Genomic DNA, 27472 nt, shown 5'->3' with positions numbered 1-27472 from the left:
TTTAGTGATGATGTGTGCTAGTGACCTTCTGTGTGCATGTAGTGTGCTTGTGCTTAGTGATCCTGTGTGTTAGTGACCTTATGTGTGCATGTAGTGAGCTTGTGCTTAGTGATCCTGTGTGCTAGTGACCTTCTGTGTTCATGTAGTGAGCTTGTGCTTAGTGATCCTGTGTGCTAGTGATCTTCTGTGTGCATGTAGTGTACTTGCGCTTAGTGATCTTGTGTGCTAGTGACCTTCTGTGTGCATGTAGTGAGCTATGTTCAGTGATCCTGTGTGCTAGGGACCTTCTGTGTGCATGTAGTGAGCATGTGTTTAGTGATCCTGTACGCTAGTGACCTTCTGTGTGCATGTAGTGAGCTTGTTTGTGTGTCAGTGAGCTTGTGTTTAGTGAGCTTGTGTATGTCAGTAAGCTGATGTTTAGCAAGCTTGTGTGTGTCAGTAAGCTTTTGTTTAGTGGGTTTGTGTGTGTGTTTAGTGAGCTTGTGTTTAGTGAGCGTGTGTGTGTCAGTGAGCTTGTGTTTAGTGAGTGAGTGTGTGTGTGCCAGTGAGCTTGTGTGTAGTGACATTGCATGCATGTCAGTGAGCTGTCTGTAGTGAGCTGTGTGAGCTTGTTTGTAGTGAGTTTGTGTCAGTGAGCTGTCTATAGTAAACTATGTGAGTTTGAGTGTAGTTAGATGTTTGTAGTGAGCTTGTATATGTCAATAAGCTTTCTGTAGTGAGATATGTGTAGTGAGTTTGTCTTTGTGCATGTATGTGCAAGAACAAACGTTTTAAATGTAAAAAAATGTATATATATTATATTTATGTGTTGTGTGTATGTATGTATGTATGTATGTATGTGTGTGTGTGTGTGTGTGTGTGTGCATATATATATATATATATATATATATATATTACTGGTGTAAGGGGTCCAAGAGGTGATTTTACCCAGGGGCCCAGAAGACTGTCAGTCCATCCCTACCTCTGAATGTGTCCTCTGGTATCTGATGCCATGACATGTGCAGCAGATCCTTAAGTCCTGCAAGTTGCGACGTGGGGCCTCCATGGATCAGATTTGCTTCTTGCACATCCCACAGATGCTCGATTGAATTGTGATCTGGGGAATTTGGAGGCAAAGGCAACACCTTGATCTCTTTGTCATATTCCTCAAACCATCCCTGAACAGGTTTTCCAGTGTGGCAGTGTGGGAGAGTGCATTATCCTGCTGAAAGAGGCCACTGCCATCACGGAACACCATTGCCATGAAGGAGTGTAAGTAGTCTGCCCCAACCTCTAGGTAAGTGGTACGTGTCAAACTAACATCCACATGAATCCCAGGACCCAAGGTTTCCCAGCAGAACATTGCTCAGAGCATAACACTGACTCTGCCAGCCTGCCCTTTTCCCATAGTGCATCCTGCTGCCATCTCTTCCATAGGCAAACTACGCACACACCAGGCCATCCACCTGATCTAAAGAAAACGTGATTCATCAGACCAGGCAATCTTTTTCCATTGCTCCATGTTCCAGTTGTGACGCTCTCGTCACCATTTAAGGTACTTTTGGAGGTTGACAGGGGTCATCAAGAGCACTCTTACTGGTCTGTGACTACGCAGTTAACTTCACAGCAAACTGCACTGTGTGTTTTGACACATTTCTATCATGGCCAGCCTTAAAGGGATTCTATAGTGCAAGTAAAACAAAGCAGTTAAAACCCCTTCAGTCACTCACCTGAATCCTTTACCTGAATGGGTCAACCTCCTCAGCCGCCGGGGGAGACCTAATGTGCATGCGCAGCAATGGGCACGCTCGCATTAGGATTTCCCCATAGGAAATTATTAATCAATGCTTTCCTATGGGGATTCCGGTGACGCTGGAAGTTCTCATGTATAGCGTGAGGACGTCTAGCGTCATTTAGACAACCAAAAGTTGTCTAAGCACCCGGAAGTCCTTCTAGTGACTGTCTGGTAGACAGCCACTGGAGGTGGAGTTAACTCTTAGAGGTAATTATTGCAGTTTCTCAGAAACTGCAATAATTACCACTGTAGTGTTAAGGAACCTGGGACATTACACCCAGACTACTTCAATGAGCTGAAACATAGAAACATAGAATGTGACGGCAGGTAAGAACCATTCGGCCCACCTAGTCTGCCCAATTTTCTAAATACTTTCATTAGACCCTGGCCTTATAGTTAGGATAGCCTTATGCATATCCCACGCATGCTGAAGTGGTCTGGGTGCCTATAGTGTCCCTTTAAATATTTCAGCAATTTGAGTTACAGTAGTTCTTCTGTGTAATTGAAACAGACGGGCTAGTCTTCGCTCTCCACATGAATTATTGAGCCTTGTTCACCCATAATACTGAAGCTGGTTCACTGGTTGTCCATCCTTGTACCACTTTGTAAAGGTACTAACCACTGCATACTGCTAATACCCTACGCAAGACTTGCCATTTGGAGATGTTCTGACCAAGTTGTAATCCATCACTATTTGGCCCTTGTCACAGTCACTCAGATGTTTTGGTTGCCCATTTTCCTGCTTCCAACATATAAAATTCAAGAACTGCCTGTTCACTTGCTGCCCAATATATCCCGCCCCTTGACAGCTACCATGGTAACAATATAATCAATGTTAGTCACTTCACCTGTCAGTAGTTTTAATGTTGTGGTTGATCAGTGTATGAGTAGAAATATTCAGTAAGGAACAAAAATTAGAAGCTCACATCTGACCCGGCTTAGAAGTCAAGGCAGAATAAACAGTTCTCTTGAACATGGACAATAGATATTAGTATTTTTGAGAAGAACAGTAAATGGATAAAGGGAACACATCTTTCAAAAACTGCTCATGAGCTGAGATAATAAAAAGAAAGGGATGACATAGATTTTAAATAGACTGTGAGATTGGCATAGACTTTAACCTGGGCACATGCAACATACGTAGAAACAAATGATGAGCTTTGTGCATAGAGAGATTATGAGGTGGAAGCAGAGACAACAACGTGCAAAGTGACCACCAAGTGATAAGGATTTGTTAGGAAAAAAATGGAAGTTGGTAACACTCACTGAACACAGAAAGAACACCATACAGCTGAGGGAGAATCCACTGGCATAGCCCAAGTACCCTGGAGAGAGAGGAGACACTCAGAGTCTATAGTGTTTAAAGCAGAGATTCCTGTGTCTTACAGTCAATGGTGAAATATTCACTGACAATACATGTGATGCTATGCAGTTAGAAACTGTAATGGATCCCAGTACTCCAGCTGAGTATATCCGTTATAAGTCTCCCATCTCCCAAAGTGATGCAGTGATTATAGCTCCCAGTTCCCAACATCAGCCTAGACTTGATGAAGGGTAAAACTAATCTGTTTAATCCAGGCTCAATGGCCTGCTTTTATACAATAGAGGGACACAGTAAACACACCCATGACACTCCCACAACACACCCACAAACACGCCTTCAAAATGTGCCCAAAATGCCATGTCACCATGACTAAGCATAAAATGACAAAATATGAGAACACACAAAAATATATATTTCCCAAATAGTAACCCCCACAGTCTATACATCCACAGGTAGCCTAGATCTGAGTGCCCAACATTTCCGAAAAGCGCTGAGATCCCACGAACACAGCCGAAACGCCACCGTGGGGAAGGTGTGACAGGCCGCACACATGGTTCTATGCCTAAAACAGTTCTAGGGCATTTTGTCCTTTTGCCAGTCAACTTCTTGAGTTTCACACTCTGGCTTCTTGGTAGCGTTTGTTCGTATGAACCATACGAACAAACCTACCGAATGGCGCTCTCCTGACGTGTGTGGGGAAGGAGCAGGGATTCGTCCAAGTTCAGCAGTGTTCGGGCGTTTCAGTGTCCAATTTTAGTTCCACGTGATTGACGCCCAAACACCGCTGTCTGCTGGCCCATAGTCAGTGGGCAGGAGGCTAGCCTCCACACTCCTCCAGGATCCAGTGGCGAACATCCATGCAAAGGGGCGTTCATCACATAAGCTAACAAAGTTTATGTGATATCCAAGGCTGCTAGTTCTCCAATAGAGAGAAAAACTGCCTGGCATTTGTGATATGTTATGGCAATAGCCGGATATGTACATGGAAACTATTCTGTAGTCATTTATCAAGTAAACTACAACTGATATCTAAATGGAAATATCTCCCTTGTAATGTAACAAGCAAACTGAAACTAGTTGAGATGCTTTCTTTGGAAAAGTTTCTTATAGAACAGGGGTAGGCAACCTTCGGCACTCCAGATGCTGTGGACAACATTATGGCTGTAAGAGCATTATGGGAGTTGTAGTCCACAACATCTGGAGTGCTGATAGTTGCCTTCCCGTGCTATAGAACAAGCTCCATCATCAGTTATGTTCTTAGTACAGTAGTGCAGTCCTTTAACCACTGCAAATATAAATAAAATGATTCATATATCTATCAACTGCAAATTCAAAAAGATTTTCTTCCGTACAAACTTGAATCCTGGGCACTAATATTCTTCGATATAGAATTGTGTGTGCTATTTCAGGAAAACCACATACAAAATGTACACTTTTAGTCACTATGTAGTAATAAACTTACTATGGTTAAGTTGCACAAAATTTAAATTAATATCTTTAGACTATTTGTTTAAAAAAAATGATGTACTGTACAAAGTGAATTTTAGGTATTAGATCTATGTTAAGAGTATCTTTTCTGCTACATAATTGTAAATCAGCAGTAAATTTGAAGATAAGACACATTGAAGCTCTATATTTGTTGAACACTATGGGTACAGCAGCTGTTATGTCAAACTTCACTAAGCCAACTGTTTCCTGTCCAGCTGCACCAGATTCCAAACTGTAGTGTGCAATGTTTACTAAGCATTTTGGGTACTGCAGATCTATTTTTCCAAAACATTTTCCAAGTCTGTGTAGGCACTGTAGTCATGACACGCATTGCAAATGGCAACTGCTCAAAGCATATACTGCGCTAAACACGTTGGTACTCTATTCCATGTCACACTTACCAAGTTGTTTCATCAGAGCCAGCGGTAGGATTAAACATGCTGATACCATTATCACCAGATAATTCCCATTCATATACCAGTCCCTAGAATGATACAATCACAATTAACACACAGGAAAGACTAAGCGAATATAAATGAGGCTGTGTGAAAGATGGGAGACACAAAATAAAACCAATTCAATTGGAAGCTGAGCAATGAGACAGGCCTGGAGGAAAGTGAAGGCACTATTTCATAATATTGGAGAGAAAACATCAAACAGGTATTATAGACTAAGACTTATGTTTTTAAATTATATGTGGCATTGACGTGCAATAGTAGGATGTGTGTTCATATGGGGAAAGGTGCCGCTTTGTCAGGTCTATATATTGTTATTTGGGATAAGTCTGTGGATAGGTAAATAGTAGCCGTCAGGGTGATGTATGTGAGTCTGCCCACTCTCCCCACCCCTACGAGTTCCTGACAAGCTTGCTGTGTTTTTCCATTGCTCTCTTCTCATACTGTGTTATTTTTAGGTGCTGTGAGTTAACACACAGCTAGAAGGCCCAGCCATTTCTCAATAAGGAAAAGCAAGAGTCTGAGGATAGGAGACAGGGACCAGTGGTGCCACCAACAGGAAAACTAATGCTCAGGGTGACACAATGCAGAGGGAGTAAAGAAGAATACAAGATAGGAAAAAGTTATGAAAATTAACCATGGGGACAAAGACAGGTTAGTCACCGCAACGCTGGAATTTAAATAACACAACATTATAGACCTGGGGATAAAGACACAAGATTAAAACGGCAGAAGGTTCCACAAGTCTATAGAAAATGGAGGCGGCAATACAAGGAACAAGGGGAAGTCAAGGATACATTAAAAACAGCGTGCAAGCTCTCTGAATCACAGATGCAATTTTCAAAATCTATTAGACTTTTTTCATTTTTTGCTCTTTTAAACCTTAACTATTTTGGAATATATGTGAAACTTTTCCAGAAATGCAAATAATTTTACAACACTGTTTCCAAAAGAAAAATGTTCTATTTTTATTTTTTATTTATTTTTTTAAGCCATGGTAAATTTGGCGGTCTTCTGAAATGTGAATTTCATCTGTCGCTGTTCATATCATAATTGTGATTGGAATTTAATCAGCATTTTTCTGAACACTTTGTTAAATATCCCCTAAGGTATCTTTAATAAATCGGAAGAAAGAAGAGGCTCAGGCTACAGAGAGCTGGAGAGTTAGAGACACTGAAAAGAGACAGAAAGCAAACTGAACGCGGATATTGATTAGACCAGGCAAAGGACCAGGAGACAGGAAAGGGCATGGAAGAAGGGAAGATGGTGACGGGAATTTGAAAGAAGGGACAGAAAAGGGAAGGGAGTAACACAGAAGGGGCAGGAATGGGAAGAAGGAGCAAGGATAGAAAGGAAGTAGCAGAAAGTGACGGTGAGAGAGAGGCCCTGATTGTGGGACTGGGTGTGTTTCTGACAATAAAACATAAATAAAGCAATAGGAGAGAGACACTTGTATGGTTTGACTGAAAAGGTGATTGCGGAAGAAAAGAGACAGTTTAGGGGACATGAGAAAGAGAGAATTGTAGGTCTTCATTTACAGATTAAAATGGGGGGTGGGGGAAGATAGATTAAGAAGCATCAGCAAGGAATGTGTGTATGATTTGATGGAGAGATAGATTTTAGAACAAAAGAGAGAAAGGTTGAGAGGTATGGGAGAAGGAGGATGAGAGACAAAATTCAGACACCCAGAGAAAGGGATAGATAAAAGGATATGTATATTGAGAGAATTTCAGGTCAGAGACCCACGTCACTTCCAATAAGGGAGCCTTTGAGAAAGGCGGACGTGCTAAGGGCTGTTTGTGTTGGAGGAGGGGAGAGAGCAATAGACAGGCTGTGCTTATAGCCTTCGAGAACTCTGCGGCTCTCTATTCTGAGTCAAGGTGTCCGGAGGACATAGGCCAGCCCATGGATCAGCCAATAACATGCAATCTAGGCAAGGGGAGCGACTAGTCTAATAAGTCCCTTAGTTGAGGTGGTCAAGCATATAATTACCCCAGAAACTCACACTCCGCTTCTGTGCAGCATAGCGGAAAAGTATGAGGAAAGAGGACATTTGCAGAATGCATGTGTGTGTGTCTTATGCAAAAACATTAACATAGTTTTCCTGAATGTCTGCCAAGTTTTAAAAAAATCCATCTCTGTTCAATATATATATCTATATACATATACTAGTTATCGGTAGTCTTTTGCACCTAAGCTCTCTGTAGCTGTGAGAAATAATAGGAGTGCCAAAGAGGTTTCTTACTAAACAGCAGACAGTGAATTGAAAACGGAGTCACAAAATTCAGGACATTTAAGCCAAGGTAGTTGATTTGGAAACTTTTTCTAGTTCGACTATAGTCGCAGCTTGGCTGATTTAGCCTGAATTTTGCAGTTTGGATTTTAATTCACCACAATTCACTGTTTAGTGAATAATCCCTAAATTGATGCCTTGCTTTGTTTCATGATCATTATTGTGCATTTCATTCAAATAAATACAAAAAAAGGCTTCTAAAGAGGGGCATAGAATATGTTGTGGACTGCATGTAGGCTACAACATCTGGAGTGGTTGCCTAGCTAGTGACGTATGATGAGGTGAGATATCTAAATTGCAGAATTACTGTTTAAAAATGTCCAGCTCAGGTATTATGGTCTAACACACTCAGGTAAGTTGTCAAAGTACCAAAGCTTAAATCACCATATTCTAATCATATGCATTTTAACAGCCTTCCTCTCTATAGCAGGTGGTAGTACCATATAAAAACCTAAAAAAAAAGCCTAATCCTGATGGATTTTTGAAAGAGTGATGCAGAACTTGGGACTGCCTATATAAATGTTGGCAATATTCCTGCCGGAACTGCATCTTAATTTTCTCCTGCTGTGTAAGTTATGTATATGTATACTGACATCTAAACTCAGGGATGGCTGGGTACATCTGCCCTGGGGTCAACTACAAACAAATTGCACAACTTGAGACCTAACCAGCAAATCCCATTCTTTTTCTTCATTTTATATAAAATGTTTTATGTTAGGAGTGTAAGAACTAGATTACAATAATAAAAGGATAAGGTTGCGTAATACTATTTAATATTGAGTTGTGAAGCAGCCGCCCATAATAATCTCTATACTACTGGCTTGGGGGGGGGGGGGGGGGGGGGGAGGGGAGTGGACGATGCCTAGGGGCATATTTACTAATCAGTGATTTATACTGCCCTGATGTGGCAAAATTGGACTAAGTTGTTTTTTCATTTAGAGCAACAATTTTGTTACAAATATAGCAATTCAGTACCCAAAGTACTGTTTAGCAGATAAACCCCCAAGTCAAGATATGTTAGATGGGTTTGTCACATGACGTACAGTGGCCTGAATATTTTCTTGTAAATGTTGCTAGGCAACCGAGCAAAGTATTATGGGATAGAATGATAGCGACACAAGTGGACAGATAATAGAACTTACGAGGTTTTCTCCGAAACATTGAGGAATGTCTGGATGACAAGAGGCAGTTCAGACTTTATAATGTACAGATAGCTGGACATAGCTGTGATACAAAAATACCAAACAAGGGTGTTACACAAATAATAAAATATCATAATAAGGTAAAGAAAATGGTAAAAATAAAACATCAATCAATAATAGCGCCAACTGGCACTGCAGAGTTAAGGTTTCTCAGTTACCAACTGCTACAGCCAATTTATTTCCATTGCATTACCACTTTTTTTTTTTTATTAATTTTGCTTGAATCTGCAGTTTTTAATACTATGTAATATCTGATTTTTGTTGAATCTATTTCACAGCTTTGAATCCTGGGTTTAGGAATGAAATTCCTGCATTTGCTGCAAGTGCCCTGTATTTGCAGGTTCTGCAGAAAGCTCTCAAGCCTTAGCATCACTAAGTCAAAGTAACTTTCTATTATTATTATTATTGCCATTTATATAGCGCCAACAGATTCCGTAGCGCTTTACAATATTAGGACTAGGATTAGGGGGAGGGGAATAGCACTGTTGAACTGTTAGTGAGTACCAAGCATCACATGGAATTTCTTACTAGAGGTTATTAAGAGCATTAGTAAACCTAATTCCAATATATATTTTTGGAAATACATAAATGTTAATTTCCCCCCACTCACCTCCTATATTTTGTAGCGTTATGGCCAGAGCAGCAGCCAACTTTCCAGGGGTCCCAAAAGCTTTGTAGCCGAGCTGCTCATAGGCTCGAATTCCTGCACGAGACAAGGAACATTGTGTAAAAATGACCATACAGACGCCATGACATTGATAGAATGATTTCATGCAGTAGAGCTGTGACTTAAGCAAATGGTGATACACAAGAGAGGGAAGGTGTATGGTAACTTCTTGTTGTGAGACAAACAAAAGCTAATTTGGGGTCAGTGCTCACTGTGGGTCAAACACCACATGCTGTGCCAAAGGTGCATAGTGGAACAGTCACACGGACAGGACTAGATAATCGAGTCTGCTTTGTCTGCTGTCTCAATGGCTGGGGATATACCTGGATATAAATCAGTCTGTTACAATTATTTTACTACAAATTATTTTACTAACCTACTATTCCTGATGATTTCAATAATAAATGGATGGAGTAACCTGACAACAAAGCCACAGCAGTCAGAAGGAACCTGGACAAAAGAGAAATACATCACAAATAGTATCTATGAAACAAAACAACTGCTCAGTTACCCAGGAGCATAAACAGAGTTGGGAATGATGTGTACTCACAGCGAAACCACATCAGAATGCAGGAGTAAACAGTCCAAATAGTAATATATCATTGGTGAAAGCAGGCTTTATACGATAAAGGTGATTTATTTAGACTACTTAGCAAAACCTTCCCATTTTTACAGGTATACACATCACATATATTTTGCACAGACACAAACTGTACAGAATATACAATGGGTGTGTTCACTAAATTGGGTATTTTGGAGTACTGACGAGAGTGTTGTAGATTTTGGGCCAAAATAGTCAATCAAGAAGAATTCCCCAAGTCAGTTATGTTTTCAGTTTGGCCTAAAAAAAATTCTACATAATTTACACTTCAGTGAGCAAACCCGTTTTGACATCAGTGGCCACAAAAAAGCTTGGTGCAAGGAACAATCAGCAAAGCATGCAGGGTAGTTTATAATAAAGCTATAAGTGACTGCACATATATATTTGGAGTAATATAATATATATAATGATATAGGTTAAAAAAATTGTGGAGGGGAACAGGTCTCACTGTAACTATGATAGTTTACCTTTAAAGCTATTTATACTTTTTATGTTTTTCGAACACACAGGGAGGGGTTGAGTTTTACCTTGAGAACAACAATCTGCAATTTTCTTTCTACCTTTGCTTTGGCAGATGACCAGTCTATGCAGGAGACATCCCACAAACAGAGAAAGGAATGGGGGAGGGAAAAGGGGGTGGGGGGCAGCAACACACGGGGTCAGCAACACATAGCTTTATGGATTCTTCTGATAGCTTGAATGCTGGGCAAGGAAGAGGCACATTTTTTGTATTTTACACCCTTGTTTGTGACACATTGCACCTGCTTTGTAAAGGAATTGGGAAGGTTACACTTCATTCCCCGTACATCCTCCCAAACCCAGCTGCAGCCGTTCCCATTGCTCAGGGACACACTATAGTGCAATAGTAGCTGACATATGTCACTCTTACTGTTGTGGATGCAGTTTACCATAATGCCTTTAGCTTTTAATGTATCATAGGAAGAGTGGTCCATGACAACTGGATTGTTAGAGGTTAGTTATTACTTGTATGATGTGCAAGCTAATATGGTAAACACAAATGGGGGGGGATTTCCAATTTTAAGAAAGGCAGCACTGGAGTTGTAGTTCACAAAAGTTAGAGTTCTACACCTATGCACTACTGTACTGTAGATATTAATGCAATAAATGAATAAACAATGTAACAGCAAGAGTTCATTGTGTCCCTATGGGCCTAAACTATACAATTAAAATTATTCCCACTAAAAATACTCGATACAATTTATTATTGCCATTAGAATTAGCTAGCTTGTCATGTCGGGCATTAATGCAGTATGGCACACTAGTTTTTGTGTTTCTTGGCACCTCTCCAGTCATTTGTTCACAAGTGTATTACCGTATAGTCAACAGTCATGTTTTACTTGGAGAAAGGTTACAGGGAGACTCTCTGCCTATTGCTAATTGCCAGTTCAATCCAACCAATTTAGATCTCTCTGATAGAACGGGAAGAACAACATGTACCCAGTTAATATAGCCGAGTGTGGGTCAGCAGCATCATGACTATCATTACTTATTGGGTGCAGTGTTCAGCATTACTGGGTATTTACATAACAAACATGTCCCCACTATGCTTATGGTACTTTAAATGTCTGCATTAATTAATTAGGTGACAAGTTAACAAGCAGGTGTGGAGTCATTAACTTATCCCCTTTACAGAGCTGTCCCAAGGTGAAGAGAAATATATGTTTGCAGTATAGGGCAGTGGTTCCCAACCCAGTCCTTAAGGTACCCCAGCAGTCCAGGATTTATCAGTATAGCCACCGGAACAGAATTTGGGAATGCTTGAAGGAACTCTTATTGAAGTTGTTAAAGTGCATGTAGACTTACTGCCCCCCTCCCCTCGTCCTATGCCTCTACATTTATTTTTTTAATACTTTGAAGGCACCTTTAGGCTATGAGTCCAAGCCTCCTGGGTAGCAGGATCAGGACTGTTACATCCCGGCTCTCATACCCTAGCATACTGTAATGTCAACTGCACACTCCTAACGCTACAGTGTCCCTTTAAACCTTGACCTGTTTGTGTGCCTTGAGAAACGAGTTGGGAATAACTGGTATATGGAGCAAGTGAGAGATTGGTCTTTTTATGAAATGTTGCAGGATTGGGATATAGGTGTGTAAAACCGGGACTGAGGGCAGAAATCTGCATTGCTGAGGGAAGACAGAGAATGCTATCATGGAATACACAAATAATGTGACTAATAGAGAGATAGAGGGAGAGCTGCTTGATTTTAAATGGGGGGTGAGAGATGACTGTGTTGCTGTAAATGGAGGAGGGAGTGTAATAGTTGGCTATTTTTCCTAAAGGAAGAGAACTGGAGATAGTTGGTAATGGTGGGCTGTCGACTTAAAAAAAAAGATTAAACACATATCACAATATCATCAACATGCGCCACCTGCCCCACGCATTTTGTCAAATTTGTCAGGGTCTCTCAACAAGAATATGCCATGCAGTAATACCATTAATAGCGTTATTTTCTCTGCCTATGTGGAATGGTGAAATCCTAGCACAACTCCCAGAACAATTTGCCAGCTCTAAATTCTGCAAAAATTGAGATTCTACCTTTCTTCTGTAATTGTGCTAAACTGTTATAAGTCTATGGGGAGATTTTCATAAATTAAGTCACAGGGACAGAATGATTAGGAGTTCTACAGATTAATGTTACAAGCCTATGCACTACAGTACACATATACATTTGCTAGCTATGTATGCATAGATGAGTACAATAAGCAATGTAACAGCAAGAGTTCTTTAATTCCCTAAACTTACTATACATTAAGACCTATCCCCACCAAAAGTACTCAATACTATATATCATTGCCATTAAAATTAGCCAGCTTGCCACACTAGTTTTCGTGCGTTGCTAGCAATGCCAGTCTATCTTGGCACCTCTCCAGTCATTTGATCACAAGTGTATTACCATATACTGAAAGTCTGCCAGCTTTCTCCAGCCCAACCTTGCCGATGCTCTGGCTGGTCAAATAGGCACATAGTCCTGACTTACATGGATAGAGGTTACAGAGAGACTCTCTGTCTATTGCCAATTACCAGTTCAATCCAATTAATGTAGACCTATCTGATAGAACAGAAGAACAACATGTACCCAGTTAATATAGCCCAGTGTGGATCAGCATTATGACTATCATAGGTTATTGGGTGCAGTGTTCAACATTACTGAGTATTTACACAACACACATGTCCTCACTATGCTTACGGTACTTTAAATGGCTGCATTATTAGGTAACAAGTTAACAAGCAGGTGTGGAGTCATTAACTTATCCCCTATACAGAGAGCTGCACCAAGGTGAAGATAGATATATGTTTGTAGTATAGGGCAGTGGTATATCAGTACCATCAAACTTAATTAGGGAATGCTTAAAGGACCGTAGGCACTATTACATCTTATTGAAGTTCTTATAGTGCCTTTAGTCTTTCCTCTTACCTTCCCCCATATACATACCTCATGTCCTACCCCTCTGCATTTAATTTCTCATCACTTTGAAGGTTTGGAAGTGTGTCCAAGCATTCCTGGTAGGAGAACCAGGATTGTTGCATCCCAACTCTCATTCCCTGACATACACTGACGTTTACTGTACATGCGCAGTGATGTCACAGTATGTCATGGTGTCAGTATGGCAAAATGATAGGCGCATCACGCTGAGCACCTAGGGTCCCCAATGTTCCTCTATGAGGACTATTAGATTTGACCTTCATCCTGAAGACATCAAGGAGCACACGCAGCGCCAAGGAAGACTCAACACTGGAGAGAAGGTGAGTAAATCACTCTTACTTTACAGCACACTGGGGTAGGGGGCAAAACCAAAATAGGGACAGGCTGATGTAAGGAAAACTGATTAGTATTCCTAATGCTATAGTGTCCCTTTAAACCATGTTCTGTTTGTGTGCTTTGAGAAATGAGTTGGGAAAAAACGGTAAAGGGAGCAAGTGAAGATTGGTCTTTTCATGGAACGTGCAAGTATTGTGATCTGCTGATGTTTTTAAAACCAGCAGACGCTCTGGCAGGTTAAATAGTCAGTAGCCCTGACTTACTGGGAAAGAGGTTACAGGGAAACTCTCTATCCATTGCTAATTAGCAGTTCGATCCAACCAATATAGATCTCTCTGATAGAACAGAGGAACAACATGTAGTTAATATAGCCCAGTGTGGGTCAGCATTATTACTATCATAGGTTATTGGGTGCAGTGTTCAGCATTACTGAGTATTTACACAACACACATGTCCTCACTATGCTTACGGTACTTTAAATGGCTGCATTAATTAGGTAACAAGTTAATAAGCAGGTGTGGAGTCATTAACTTATCCCCTATACAGAGTTGCGTAAACATTGGAAAGAAACATATGTTTGTAAAATTGAGCAGTGGTTCTTAACCCAGTCTTTAAAACACATCAGCTGTCCAGGGTTTGTCAGTATCGCCAAAGTAACAGAATTACGGAATGATTAAACCATAAACAGGTTGTGTGCTCTGTGGAATGAGTTGGGAAAAACTGGTATAGGGAGCAAGTGAGACATTGGCCTCTTTATGGCATGGAAGTTTTGGGAGATCCTTAGGATTGGGAATTGGGAGGTGTGGTTTTTATATTGGGGACTGGGGACAGAAAGCCATATTGCTGGCGAGAGACAGAGAATGCGGTCAGGAAATGTACAAATAATGTGTCAAATAGAAGGGTGGAGAGTAAGCTCTTATACTATAAATGGAAATTGCTGTTAAGTTATAAATGAGGAGAAAGAAATGGATGGTTTGCTGTAAATGGGGGGTGGGGGGGAGGATAGTTGGTAGCTGGCAATTGTGGGCTATTTTACTGCTGGAAACCATAAAATGCTTTAGTAGGAATTATTTTCCTTGTTCATGATAACCCTATTACTGTACCAGGTCCTACAGCTACTTACAGGAACAGAAGAACTCCAGTGTTAGCCATGGCATATGCCAATCCAAGGATACCACTTCCCATGATGGCATTACTGAGGTTAAATACCGACATGCCGAAAGAAGTCTTGCCCTCGAACTGCGAACATACAAAAACACTGTGACACAAGCAGCTAATTCCTATTCATCGTGACAAGAATCATGCTTCCATAATGTATCAATAAACACTGGTATTTTGTAACTATTTCCCATCACCAGTGTGTGTGGCTCATCTACTCACATCAGTGAATCTTGTTTTTTCCTTTACAGATGAATGAGGCAGGAATTCTTCTAACTCCGGACTCTCTGCTCCAGGAAAACTGTGGGATAGAAACCATAGAGGTAAGAAGCATTAGACAATGCATGGGCAATCAAAGGGTAAGAGCTGAGAGGGAAATGAGAGAGAGAATACACCCCAAGATTAATAATAAAACATGTTAACCGTATACCTTGGTTCTGGGGTCTCGGTTCCAAAAGTCCCCACTTGTTTCTCATTGAGATTCATGTTCACCATCTCTGTCTGAGCAGGAAATGCCATGATAATGTGATTAACCTCCACTTACTGCAAGAGACAAGCACAGGGCACATTAGTTAAAGGAAGCAGAAAGTAGGGGGTAACAGTAAACTGCAATTTACTAAGTTACAGTTTAAATATAAAGCAAATTGTGCATTGCATGAGACATGTTTAATACAGAATTTACACAACCTACAGACATAAATAATTTATATTATAAATTGCAACAAAAACAGGGAATGTGAGAACGGACAAAAGCTTAGAGAAGCTCATTAGCTTGTCGTTCAGTAATTCCCTGCTCAGGTCTCAAAATTATTTTTGTTCACTTGTGCCATTACAGAGAGAACCAGCTCCAAGGCATATCAGACTGAACCCACCCATAAGGGCAGTCCAGAACCAAAATGCCAGCAAATACTCTCTGAACAAGAGATACAGCAAACCCGTTTTTGCCTTCTTTGGGCCTCGTCAGCGAGGTGTAGCTAATACCACTCTAGGCACAGTGAGCATGGGATCCACATCTGGATTACCCTTTAAACTCGGGGACAGCCAAGTTAATTAATTGCAACAAAAACAGAAAATATGTTTAGTCTATATTATTATTATTATTATTATTATTATTATTTATAAAGCGCCAACAAGTTCCGTAGCATGGTACAATGGATGGACTAACAGATATTATAAATAGCCAAAGACAAGTATAAGACAGATCAAATAATTCTGCATTAGACATTGTATAGTGGATAAATCCTATACCAGCCTTATGGCGGGCAAAGCACAATTGTCCCTGGTTTCAAGCATTATGTATAATAGGTTGCTACACCAAAAACAAATATCAATAGCTAAGCTGCTTTTTAACATTGTCAAGTAAAATGCACATGGGTTGCTTAATGTCTACTTTAATATAATAAAGAAAAAAGGGGAATAAGTAGCGTTATAAAGTTTTAAACTATATTTTTATGTGTGCGCTGCCCTTTAATCTGTATACTGTAATATAATGTCTGTTTGTTGTGAACCTATAAGGTCCCTTTAACATGGCTATGTCTCAGTGAACTTAATATCTAACCTCTCTCCACCTCCTGCTCTTTCCTGCTCCCTGAAAATAAACAGATAAGTTGTGCAAACTGAGGGAGGGATAGGTACATACACACTCCCTTAACCCCTTTTAGGACCAATGCTATATCGGGACTGCCACAATAGCAAGAGATTTGCCTAGCTTTGGTCCTGAATGGGTTAAAAAGGTAAAGGAGGGAAGATGAATAAGACAGGTACATTTCCATGAGTGATTTCCTGTTGCAATCTGTTTATTAAGAGTAGACATGTTACTCTGTGTGGGGTTTTATGCACGTGAATCTGTTACAACTGTGTTGTTTTTTTATCCGTGTCAGTGTGTGTGAAATGGGGGAGGTACGTTTAGACTTTGCCCTCCTGTTAAAAAAAATACAAACTAAAACTAAGAAAACAAATTCTCAACTGAAAAACAATTTGTATAGATTTCCCAGAACTATTCAGTTTGCATAATGGCTAATTCAGCAATACATCATGTATTATATTATATTATATTATATTATGTGTGTGTGTGTGTGTGTGTGTGTGAGAGTGCGTGTGTATTTGTGTGTGAGTGCGTGTGTATTTGTGTGTGCGAGTGCGTATGTATTTTTGTGTGTCAGCACTGTATGCACCATAAACATGATTGCATTGTTGCTTTGAAGGTCTTTAGAACATAAGAGTTTATTGGCATTATTTTCGTTCATTCTTTTAAAACTGTGATTGCTCTTTTTATGGAGTTGACATTGGCATTCCATACTTAAAGTGCGCTTTTCATGAGAAATGTGAATTGATATCACTGTACATAGAGTACAGCTTGAGTTATACATTGTGCTAGTCAGTGGCAGTAACTGATTTATTTCAACTTGCCATGGGGGGTTGGAGAGTTTGTTCATCCAACTGCAGAGTGGGTGGGCGCTTGACTCCTTTACATGTTAGACATGGAGACAATGCTTGTGCTGATTTAAGTGACACCTTGTGTGTTTAGGATGAAATACACAGCCAAAGGAACCATGTATTGTGGAAGAAAATACAAAAATGAGGCATAAAAAGATGAAATTAAAGGGACACTCCAGGCACCCAGACCACTTCTGCTCATTGGAGTGGTCTGGGTGCCAACTCCCACTACCCTTAACCCTGCAAGTGTAATTATTGCAGTTTTTCATAAACTGCAATAATTACATTGCAGGGTTAACTCCACCTCTAGTGGCTGTCTACTAGACAGCCACTAGAGGTCACTTCCTAGTTTCTAGCACAGGTTTCCTGTGCTAGAGCGTCGCTGGACGTCCTCACGCTGTGTGAGGACCTCCAGCGTCGCTCAAAACCCCATAGGAAAGCATTGAAATGATTTTTCAATGCTTTCCTATGGGGAGACGTATGTCAGGGTCTTACCTGAGTTGGGAGTCTGTAGCGCAGATATGTCGCTCACCCTTGCAGATAGCCACAGGCCGAGGTGGTCAGGTAAGAATTCACCTGACCTGTGGGTCTGTGCACGGGGGCTGTGCAGGATGCAGTACCAAAGTCGCAGGACAGGCAAGGACAGAACCAGCAGGATAGTCGAGGGATAGCCGAGGTCAAAGGATGCCAGAGGTTAGAATCAACGTAGTCACAAGCCGAGGTCAAATATACGAAGCAGAATAAACAGGAACACTGGTACGACACAGGAACACAGATCAAAGACTTGACAACGAGTGCAGGGCGAGGCTGGGTTTAAATACCCTGCTAATGAAGATCAGAGTCAGGTGAGAAGCAGACAAGTCAAGGTGCAGCCCCCGGTGTAGTAGCCAAGCCAGGATGAACAAGGCCGGAATCAGAAGTCTCAGGTAAAGCCGCTGTGGCTCAGAGGTAGAGAGCAGGACTGGGATAGACAAGTACCCCGGTTCAAGTCCCCTGCTGGGAATTCCAGGAGCGACCACGTCTGGCCGTCTGTCTCACAGGTGAGTACCCTGACAGTACCTCCCCCTTCAAAAACGACCTCTGGGCGTAGGTAGGCTCCTCATTGAAATAATCCGTCTCTCCAGAGTCACTCTCAGAATCCGTCGAGTCCCCATAGTGAAAGTCCTCAGTATGGGATCCCTGATTAGCTCGGGATTTCCCAGTACCAGCTTCTGGTACAGCTGACGATCGGTCTAGGTTCCGGGTAGGGGTGACAAAAACTTCCACAACTTCGGGAGGGACAGTGCTCGCAGCTAGCAGTGCTTTTTCGAACACTTCCAGGTCTTTTTTACAGACCGTAGTGCCATTAGAAGCAATGACACAATCCTTAGGTAAATCCTTTTCAAGTGGGCAGGAAGTAGTGGTGGTAATACAGGAAGCAACTTTGGTAGTAAAGGCAGACGACTCTGGAGCAGGAGGTCTAGGAGGGCGAACAGGACAAAGCGTGATGAAGTGTCCACCTTCTCCGCAGTAAAAACACAGACCATGGCTTCTCCTTCGGTCCCTCTCTCCCGGTGTGACTTTGCAGTGGACACGTCCAATTTGCATAGGTTCCTCAGGATCAAGTTGAACACAGGATACCTCTGGAGTTCTCCTGGGAACTGGATCATAAGAGGGTATCACTGGGGTGTGGTGACGTAGACTCCGCGATTTTTTAGTAGTTGGAGCTGGCTTGGGCTTAGTGATCCTGCACTGTGAGTCCAAAGCAATAATAAAGGACTCCCAGCTGACAAGGACAGGACTCTTCCTCTGCAACATTTGGTAAGACCAAGCTTTAATGCGTCCCGACAACAGGTTGATAGCCGCTCTGACCCTGATGAAATCCGTGGCGTAAGTTCGAGGCTTTAAAGAGAACAATACCTCGCAATCCATCCTGAATGACTGGAAGGACGTGTAGTTACCATCAAATCTGTCGGGCATGATGACAAAGGGTTCCGGAGCTGGATGTACTGCGCCTTTAAGAGAAAAAAGTTCCTGCTGCAACTCCGAAACAATCTGGGCCAGGCTGGACACTTGCTGGAGTGAGGGTGAGCACATTTCTGCGGACTCCATATTGGTCAAGTCTTTTGTCAGGGTCTTACCTGAGTTGGGAGTCTGTAGCGCAGATATGTCGCTCACCCTTGCAGATAGCCACAGGCCGAGGTGGTCAGGTAAGAATTCACCTGACCTGTGGGTCTGTGCACGGGGGCTGTGCAGGATGCAGTACCAAAGTCGCAGGACAGGCAAGGACAGAACCAGCAGGATAGTCGAGGGATAGCCGAGGTCAAAGGATGCCAGAGGTTAGAATCAACGTAGTCACAAGCCGAGGTCAAATATACGAAGCAGAATAAACAGGAACACTGGTACGACACAGGAACACAGATCAAAGACTTGACAACGAGTGCAGGGCGAGGCTGGGTTTAAATACCCTGCTAATGAAGATCAGAGTCAGGTGAGAAGCAGACAAGTCAAGGTGCAGCCCCCGGTGTAGTAGCCAAGCCAGGATGAACAAGGCCGGAATCAGAAGTCTCAGGTAAAGCCGCTGTGGCTCAGAGGTAGAGAGCAGGACTGGGATAGACAAGTACCCCGGTTCAAGTCCCCTGCTGGGAATTCCAGGAGCGACCACGTCTGGCCGTCTGTCTCACAGGTGAGTACCCTGACAACGTAATGCGCATGCGCGGCATTTCCGCACATGCGCATTAGGTCTCCTCGGCCAGTGGGCGAGATTAGTCTCGGCCACCGGCCGACGTAATCACAAGGAGGAGCGTTGTGGAGGCGGAGACAGCGGCGAGGGACATCGCCGCTGTCCCAGGTAAGTCACCGGGGATTGGGGGGTGGGAGGGAGAGGGACCCTCCAGTGCCAGAAAAACGGATCGTTTTTCTGGCACTGGAGTTTCCCTTTAAGAACATAGCATGTCATCACTCGAAAAATGAATCCCTGGAGCAGCCCAGTTATATAATAATAACAAAGTATTTAACCAGGAAACACACATTCAGATTACTCTGGTTTTCAAGTACGTCCTGGGGATGTTACCATAGCCCAACATCCAGGGGTTGTTACTATTACCCAATTTAATGGTACTCATTTTATTTAACTCTGAAGGGGGATGAAGGGCTGAGTCAACCCCGCAAGGATTCAAACTTGCGACCCAAGAGTTGAACAGATTCTACTGTTGATGCATTAGCCCACTGAGCTTTCTCACTGGCCTAATGGAAAATTAATATGTCTCTACCACATTCAAAGCACTAGTGTTTTCAAATATTACGTATTATTTTCTCTGCCTATGTGGAGTGGTGGAATCTAAACCCAACTCCCAGAACAATTTGCCACCAAGTTCTAGAACAGCTGAAGTTCTACATTTTGGCTGTAACTGTGCTAAAATGTAACAAGGCTACAGGGAAATTATAGTACCATGTGTCACAGAGACAGAATGATTAGCCAGTAGTTGTACAGATGAATGCTACGATGATAATAGGTGCTTTAAAAATCCTTTATACAGAGCTGTTAAGAGAAGCCCTGGTACATGTTATTATAGAACAGTAAGACTCATCACAGACATATCTACCCAGATTACCGTAGTTCTAAAAATAAATTGGATGTATTTAAGTAGGATAATGCGTGCATATGTTTATGTATTTATTTGCAAAGTATTCATATATGCCAGCTTCCAATGCTAATGTCACTTAAAGCGAATCAATTTTGCCAATTTGTGGAATGGTGTTTGTGGATTGTAAGTATAGAGTCCCGTAACCCTTTACTAACAAGCAATGAACCATATACTTGGTAAGACAAATAGATTGGTAAAATTGAACAATATGGGTAGAATTATGAACAATAGAATTATGGACAGCAAGTGTTCTAGACACTTACTATAATCATGCTGATGGTTTTTGTTGTTTTATGTTAAGTGGAACTGTTATATCTATGTAATAGGTGGAATTATAATGTAATAGATGGAATTATTAACAGCATTCCATATGATCAGAGTTATTTTAAAATGCAATTACAATAATCACGCCTGTTCTGCAGTCGTTCGTAAAAACACTATGACAGTGATGTCACTCTCAACGCAAGAACGCAGTGTCCCAACGACTGACACAACAGCATAGGATTGTGAAACCTGTGCTTGCGCGCCCCTGAACTTACCCTGACCCTTTTCCTCCCACAGAGCCCTCATGTTTTCTGTTTGACAAGAGGAGTCAGTTATCTGATAAAAAAAAAAAAAAATCCTACTGAATCCGGAAAACCAAGCGTCACCAAACTCGCCAATTATGTGAATCCAACATAATCTCTCGTGACTTAGTGTCCATGTACCTGACCAGTAACTATTTAAGTTCAATATGTGCTAAGCATTAAAGTGAGCATCTGTCCAGAACACTGAGAACTAAAAAAAAAAAGATTGGTTTTGAACTGCATTGCCCATGTGACTCGTGGAAAATGTAGTTCAGAAACATCTGGGGTGCCATAGTTAGTGAACACTGATACAGATTGTGTACTGATGCAGCTCTGTCATGTAGCCCACGGAGCAACGCAGGGGGGGAGTGGGCCTTGACAGGGCCAGAAAGTTGGCAGGTGAACTAGAGTTCAAGGGGTGGGCCTAGCTAGTGTGGGGAGGAGAGGGTTAGTTTAAATAGCGGCCATTTTAGGTTGAGGCCATCTTAATCTGAGCTGCCCTTACCTGTGAATTGTTACAGGTCAGAGTAGCTCTTCTTCTTTGTCTTTACTGCAGGTCATGGCGTCCGCCGAAGAAATCATGGCAGGAGTACGATCGTTGGTGCAGGAGAGAGGCTTCGGATGGTTACAGGAGCAGCTGGGGGTTCCGAGCACGTCTGCTCCCCCCGTCGGTGCGGCGGAGAAGAGGCCTGTCAGGCGGGCGAGACCGCCCCAGCGGCTCAGTCCGGGTGCGGTGCCGGCGGCGCGGAGGAAGAAGAGCCCTGCGGTCAGGGAGCGTGAGGTGGCTGGGGGGTCTGGAAGCCGGGGAGGCTCGGAGCGGCGGCCGGTGCTGCATGGTCGTCACGTTGCCGGCCAGGTGCGACGGAAGGCCGGGAAGGGGCCTATAGCCCAGAGCGCCCTCTGCCGGCGGGCGGAAGAAAGGACACCCCTGGATGTTGCTGGTGCCCAGGGCAAGGAGGCTGAGCAGAGGATCGGAGGAGGAGCAGTGCTGGTGTCCCAGCGTCCCGGTGAGTCGCCCACTGGGGGCAACACTGAGGGGCAGGGGGGTGTCAGGGGATCGGGGAGAACCATGACAGCGGGCTCACATGGAGGTGGTGGGGTCCAGGCGGGCAGCTCGACAAGCAAGTCAGCCCTGTCAGGGGTTAGGTCCTCAGCAGTGGATTCCGGGGAGGAGGGGAGCCAGAGGAGAGGGAGTGTGCCACAGCCCAGCGGCAGGTCAGAGGTGCAGAGGGACTACAGCCAGGAGCGGAGTGTTGGAAGGGGAGTAAGGGAGATGGTGACCGGGAAGGACAGCGCGAGGCGGGATAGTCGAAGCCAGAGGAGGGGCCATGCAGACGGGGACCCCCGGGGGTGTGATGCGCGGGAGGCCTTCTCAGGTCGCTCCCAGGTTCAACGGAGCAGGGCAAGACCCACGAAGAGGGCAGATAGAGCCACACCAAGCAGCGGGAGGGATGGATATGGCAGTTCAGGACGATCTTCGGAGCCAGGCAGGTCCAAGGACAGGAGTAATTCGAGGAGTAGGGATAGGAGGAGGAGGTCCACCACTAGGGACGGATGGAGGAGGTACCGGCGCAGCGAGTCAGGGTCGAAAGACAGTGTTGTGTCCAGGCGGAGTGAGACTAGGAGCGACCGTGGGTCCCAGGCCAAGCGGGGGACGGGGTCTGGTCGTGACAGGACAGGAGACAGATGTGACGGACGGGTGAGGCTCAATATGAACAGACTACCCAGGTCACCTTCTCATTACAGGTCACGAAGTGTGTCGCCTACAAGATTGGATCGCAGCAGGGCGGGCAGGAAACGGCGTCCCCTGGACGCTTCGGAGCCAGTCGAGGCGGCCGAAAGGACGGTACCCCCGCGGCCATCCGAGGTCCGGGGAGTGGGTGGTGAGTTGACATCTACACCTCATTCTGGGAGTTTGTTAGGATGCTTACAATCACTTTTGGGGTCCTGGTCGGGGGAGGCTGGGTCCCCTGGGCACTTCGGGAAGGTGTGGGCAGCGGATAGCGACTTGGGTGTGGGAGGGGGTCCCGTGGCGACAACGGCGGGGGGCGCGAGAGGGGGCGCCGCGGATGCGGATGCTGGGAAGGTCGACTGTGCGGGTGCTCTGGAAGACCGCTGCGATATTTCGGAGGCAGCTAGACAGAATGTACACGTGTCCTTCGCAGGACCGTTAGGCTGTCATTTGAAGGCTGAAGTTAAGGAGAGGATAGGAAAAGGGGAATTTGTCGAAATATTTTCGCTTCTTCCCTTAGAGGAGTTTTTAGATTTAAAGGAGGAAGACAAGAAGGACGCAAAAAAGGAGGAAGAGGAGAAACGGCGTAAGTATCGAAAAATACCTAAGACATTCGGTAACTGGCTGCGTGCCTTCTGTATACTGGCGAGCGTGATCGGGGAAAAGAACCCGGAACGGTGCTCACAGCTTTTTTGCTATCTGGACGGCATTGGGGATGCATACAGGACTTACGGGGGACTCGCTTGGTGGAGGTATGATGAGCAGTTTAGGCAGCGCCTAGCGGCGAATCCGGCCATGCGGTGGGACCAGATGGACCTGCCTTTGTGGATGAGGTTGATGATGGCCCAAAAGAGTGCCCCCTTTCTCGGGACAGCCGGCGCGGGCCCTAGTGGTGGCGCGTCGGCGGGACAGAAGAAGGGGTTGTGCTGGCTCTTCAACGAGGGGCAGTGCAAGTGGGGAGCGTCCTGTAGATTCAAACATGAGTGCTCCGGCTGTGGCGGCAATCATGGCCTCTCCAGATGCTTCAAGAAAGGGAAAGCTGGCACTGGAGGGGGGGGCACTGGCGCGGCAGCCCCTGTTGCTGCGGCGGGGGGCATCTCCGGTGAAGGTAGACGCGATGTTGCCGTGGCTAAGACAATACGCTAATCGGGAAGTAGCCAGATTTTTGTGGGACGGGTTCACGAACGGTTTCGTGATTCCGTTCCAGGACAGGGGTCCGGGTGTGCTTTGCGGGAACCTCAAATCGGTGCTGGCTCATCCGGGGGTGGTTAGGGAGAAGTTGCAGAAGGAGGTGAGTTTAGGGAGGATGGCAGGCCCGTTTGCGGCTTCGCCCATGCCGGGTTTGAGGGTGTCCCCGCTAGGGGTGGTCCCTAAGAAGGAAGTGGGCAAGTTCCGTTTGATACATCACTTATCGTACCCGGCTGGGGCGTCGGTGAATGATGATATCGACGCGACCTTGTGCTCTGTCTCCTATACATCATTTGACAATGCTGTCGAGTTGGTGCGGAGGGCGGGGCGCGGGGCATTGATGGCTAAGGTGGATGTGGAGGCGGCGTTTAGATTGCTTCCCATTCACCCGGATTGTCATCATTTACTTGGTTGCTACTTCGACGGGGAGTTTTTTGTGGATCTCTGTTTGCCTATGGGTTGCGCTATATCTTGCGCATACTTTGAAAAGTTCAGCACGTTCCTGGAGTGGGTGGTCCGGAAGGAGTCGGCCGGGGGTGCGGTAGTACACTACCTAGACGACTTCTTGTGTGTCGGCCCGGCGGGGTCGGGGCGTTGTGGGCAGATACTGAAAGTGTTCCAGTGGGTAGCACATAAGTTTGGGGTGCCGTTGGCGGCAGATAAAACGGTCGGACCGGTAACGTGCCTCAGTTTCCTAGGGCTGGAAATTGACTCGGTGCGCGGGGAGTGCAGGTTGCCGCTTGACAAACTGCACGCCCTGCGGGAATCGGTGGATGCGGTGGCAAAAGCGAGGAAGGTGACGTTGAGGGGTTTGCAGTCGTTGATAGGGAGCCTTAACTTCGCTTGTCGGGTGATTCCCATGGGGAGAGTTTTTTGCCGGCTGCTGGCTCACGCAACGAGCGGGGTGAAGCGGCCGTCGCACTACGTGAGAGTTTCAGCTGAGATGAGGGCTGACTTAAAGGTGTGGGCGCGTTTTTTGCGGGATTTCAATGGTCGGGTGTTTTTCCGGGTTCCGGTGGGGTCCTCGGAGGATGTGAGACTGTTCACGGACGCTTCGGGTAGCGTAGGGTTTGGGGCCTTTTTCGCGGGTCGGTGGTGCGCGGAGGAGTGGCCGGTGGCTTGGAGGTCGAGCCCGCTGATTAGGAACCTGGCATTCCTGGAGTTCTTTCCAGTGGTGGTGGCGGTGACGCTGTGGGGTGGAGACCTTGCTAACAAGAAAGTAGTATTTTATTCGGATAATATGGCAGTGGTGCAGGCCATTAATGGCTTGTCCGCGTCCTCGTTGCCGGTTGTTCGATTGCTAAGACAGTTGGTGTTGTTATGCATGTCATTTAACATTGTGTTCAGGGCTAAGCATATTCCGGGTTTGGAAAACGTTGTGGCTGACGCGTTGTCTCGTTTTCAGTGGGATCGTTTTCGGGAGGCGGCACCGGAGGCGCAGGAATCGGGACACGCTTGCCCGGAGGAGATGTGGCAGCTCGCGACATCCTGCTTGGGGAGTACATAAAACATTCGCTGGCCCCGGGCACATGGTCTTCTTACGTTAAGGTTTGGCGGGTTTGGGATGAGACGGTGCTTCTGTTAGGCTCGGATGTCTCCGCATCTAGCCGGTTGGATGTATTGTTATGGATTCTGTGCCGTTTGTTTGCTGAGCGTTCCTCCCCCTCCATGGTGGATAGGCACCTCGCGGCCCTGGCGTTTCTCTTTAAATTCAATGGTTGGGTGGATGTGACCAAACATTTCCTGGTAAGACAAGCGGTGCGGGGCTTTCGGAAAGGTAAGAAGGTTCGGGATGAGAGGAGGCCGGTTTCATTTCAGGTTTTACAAGGTTTGGTGGAGCGGTTACCGGACATATGTTTTTCGGGGCACGAGGTGGCTCTGTTTTCAACGGCGTTTGTATGGGCCTTTTTCGGGGCCTTTAGGATTGGGGAATTGGTCAGTGCAAGCAAGGCGGGTAATGGGGGACTGAGATTGGAGGACGTAGCGGTGTGTTCGGACAGGGTGAGGATACGGTTGGCCCGTTCCAAGACGGATGTCTTTGGGAAAGGTTGTGCGGTTACACTGGGTGCGTTGCCGGGATCGGGTGTGTGCCCTGTGGCCTGCGGGGCCAGGTTCCTGGAGTTAAGGCCGGAAGTCAAGGGTTGCTTTTTAGTGCATGCGGACGGTTCAGCGCTGTCGCGCTTCCAATTTACTAAGATTTTTCGGTTGGGGCTAAAGGGGATGGGGTTAGACCCCTTACAATTCGGAACGCACTCCTTCCGCATTGGGGCAGCCACGGAAGCCGCACGGCTGGGTTTGGGGAACGAGCGGATCAAGCGTATCGGTCGTTGGGAATCGATGCGGTTTCGATCGTATGTACGCCCAGACAGGTTGGTGTGAACATAACAATATGGGGGTGCAGCTGGGCTGCTGGGGTGATACTTACTGTTGTTTTTGTCTCTCCTAGGTTGGACGGCATGGATAATTGGTCATTCTTACGTCTATTGGGCTCAGAAGAGAGCTGCAGTTCGAAAGAATGGGTTACAGCTGGGCTTTCCTTTGGAGCAAGTGGAGATATACTGGTTTGGGTATCGGGGCTTCGACTGGCGGAGCGTCAGTGGGGAACTTTTTCGCAAGGTGACGGGTCGGGCATTGCCAGACGTGGTGGTGATCCACGGCGGGGGTAATGACCTGGGTCTGGTGCCGCTGCGCGGCTTGGTAAGGCAAATGAAGCGAGATGTGGATCGGCTGCGGGACCTGGTCCCTGGCGTGACAGTGGTGTGGTCGGAGATGGTGCCTCGGTGCAGATGGAGACACGCCAGGGACACGGCCGCGGTAGCACGATCCAGGGGTAAGATCAATAAGATCATGGCTAGTTTTGTTCGGAGAGTGGGGGGCGTAGTGGTACGGCACAGGGAACTGGAGGAGATGTTACCTGGTTACTTTAGGTCGGACGGTGTGCACCTTTCTGATGTAGGTTGCGACTTATTCAACTTAGGCTTGCAGGAGGGGATCGCGCAGGCCCTATTTATGTGTGGTGGGGGTCGCACATGAGCTTAAGGGGTCAAGTCATGTGCTGTGGCGGAAATAGGGCTTGGGTAAACTGGCTATTTGGGGGTTATGAATGTGTTATGCCAAGTTCTAGGCTGGAGTAGGACGGAAGTTAAAGTGTTTGGTAGGTTCTAGCCCGGAGGTGGCGAC

At 45.0% G+C, this 27472-nt stretch overlaps 1 protein-coding gene across 2 annotated transcripts in view; it reads right to left on the bottom strand.

The window, feature by feature from the left end:
- The window catches only part of SLC38A3 (solute carrier family 38 member 3), a 124388-nt gene that overhangs the window by 12908 nt on the left and 84008 nt on the right, over positions 1–27472 (bottom strand). For both annotated transcript variants that reach the window (XM_063426597.1, XM_063426596.1), the window contains exons 2-9: positions 15175–15287; positions 14967–15045; positions 14710–14825; positions 9580–9653; positions 9147–9239; positions 8477–8558; positions 4988–5070; positions 3041–3099 (exon numbers count right to left, since the gene is read on the bottom strand). In XM_063426597.1, coding sequence (XP_063282667.1) covers positions 3041–3099; positions 4988–5070; positions 8477–8558; positions 9147–9239; positions 9580–9653; positions 14710–14825; positions 14967–15045; positions 15175–15263 — 675 coding nt within the window. In that variant the 5' untranslated portion in view covers positions 15264–15287. The remainder of the gene's footprint in view (positions 1–3040; positions 3100–4987; positions 5071–8476; positions 8559–9146; positions 9240–9579; positions 9654–14709; positions 14826–14966; positions 15046–15174; positions 15288–27472) is intronic.

Source organism: Pelobates fuscus, chromosome 7 (assembly GCF_036172605.1).
Source record: "Pelobates fuscus isolate aPelFus1 chromosome 7, aPelFus1.pri, whole genome shotgun sequence".
NCBI lineage: Eukaryota > Metazoa > Chordata > Amphibia > Anura > Pelobatidae > Pelobates > Pelobates fuscus.
The sequence above is the reverse complement of the archived record's forward strand: the minus strand, read 5'-3'. Positions and strand labels throughout refer to the sequence as shown.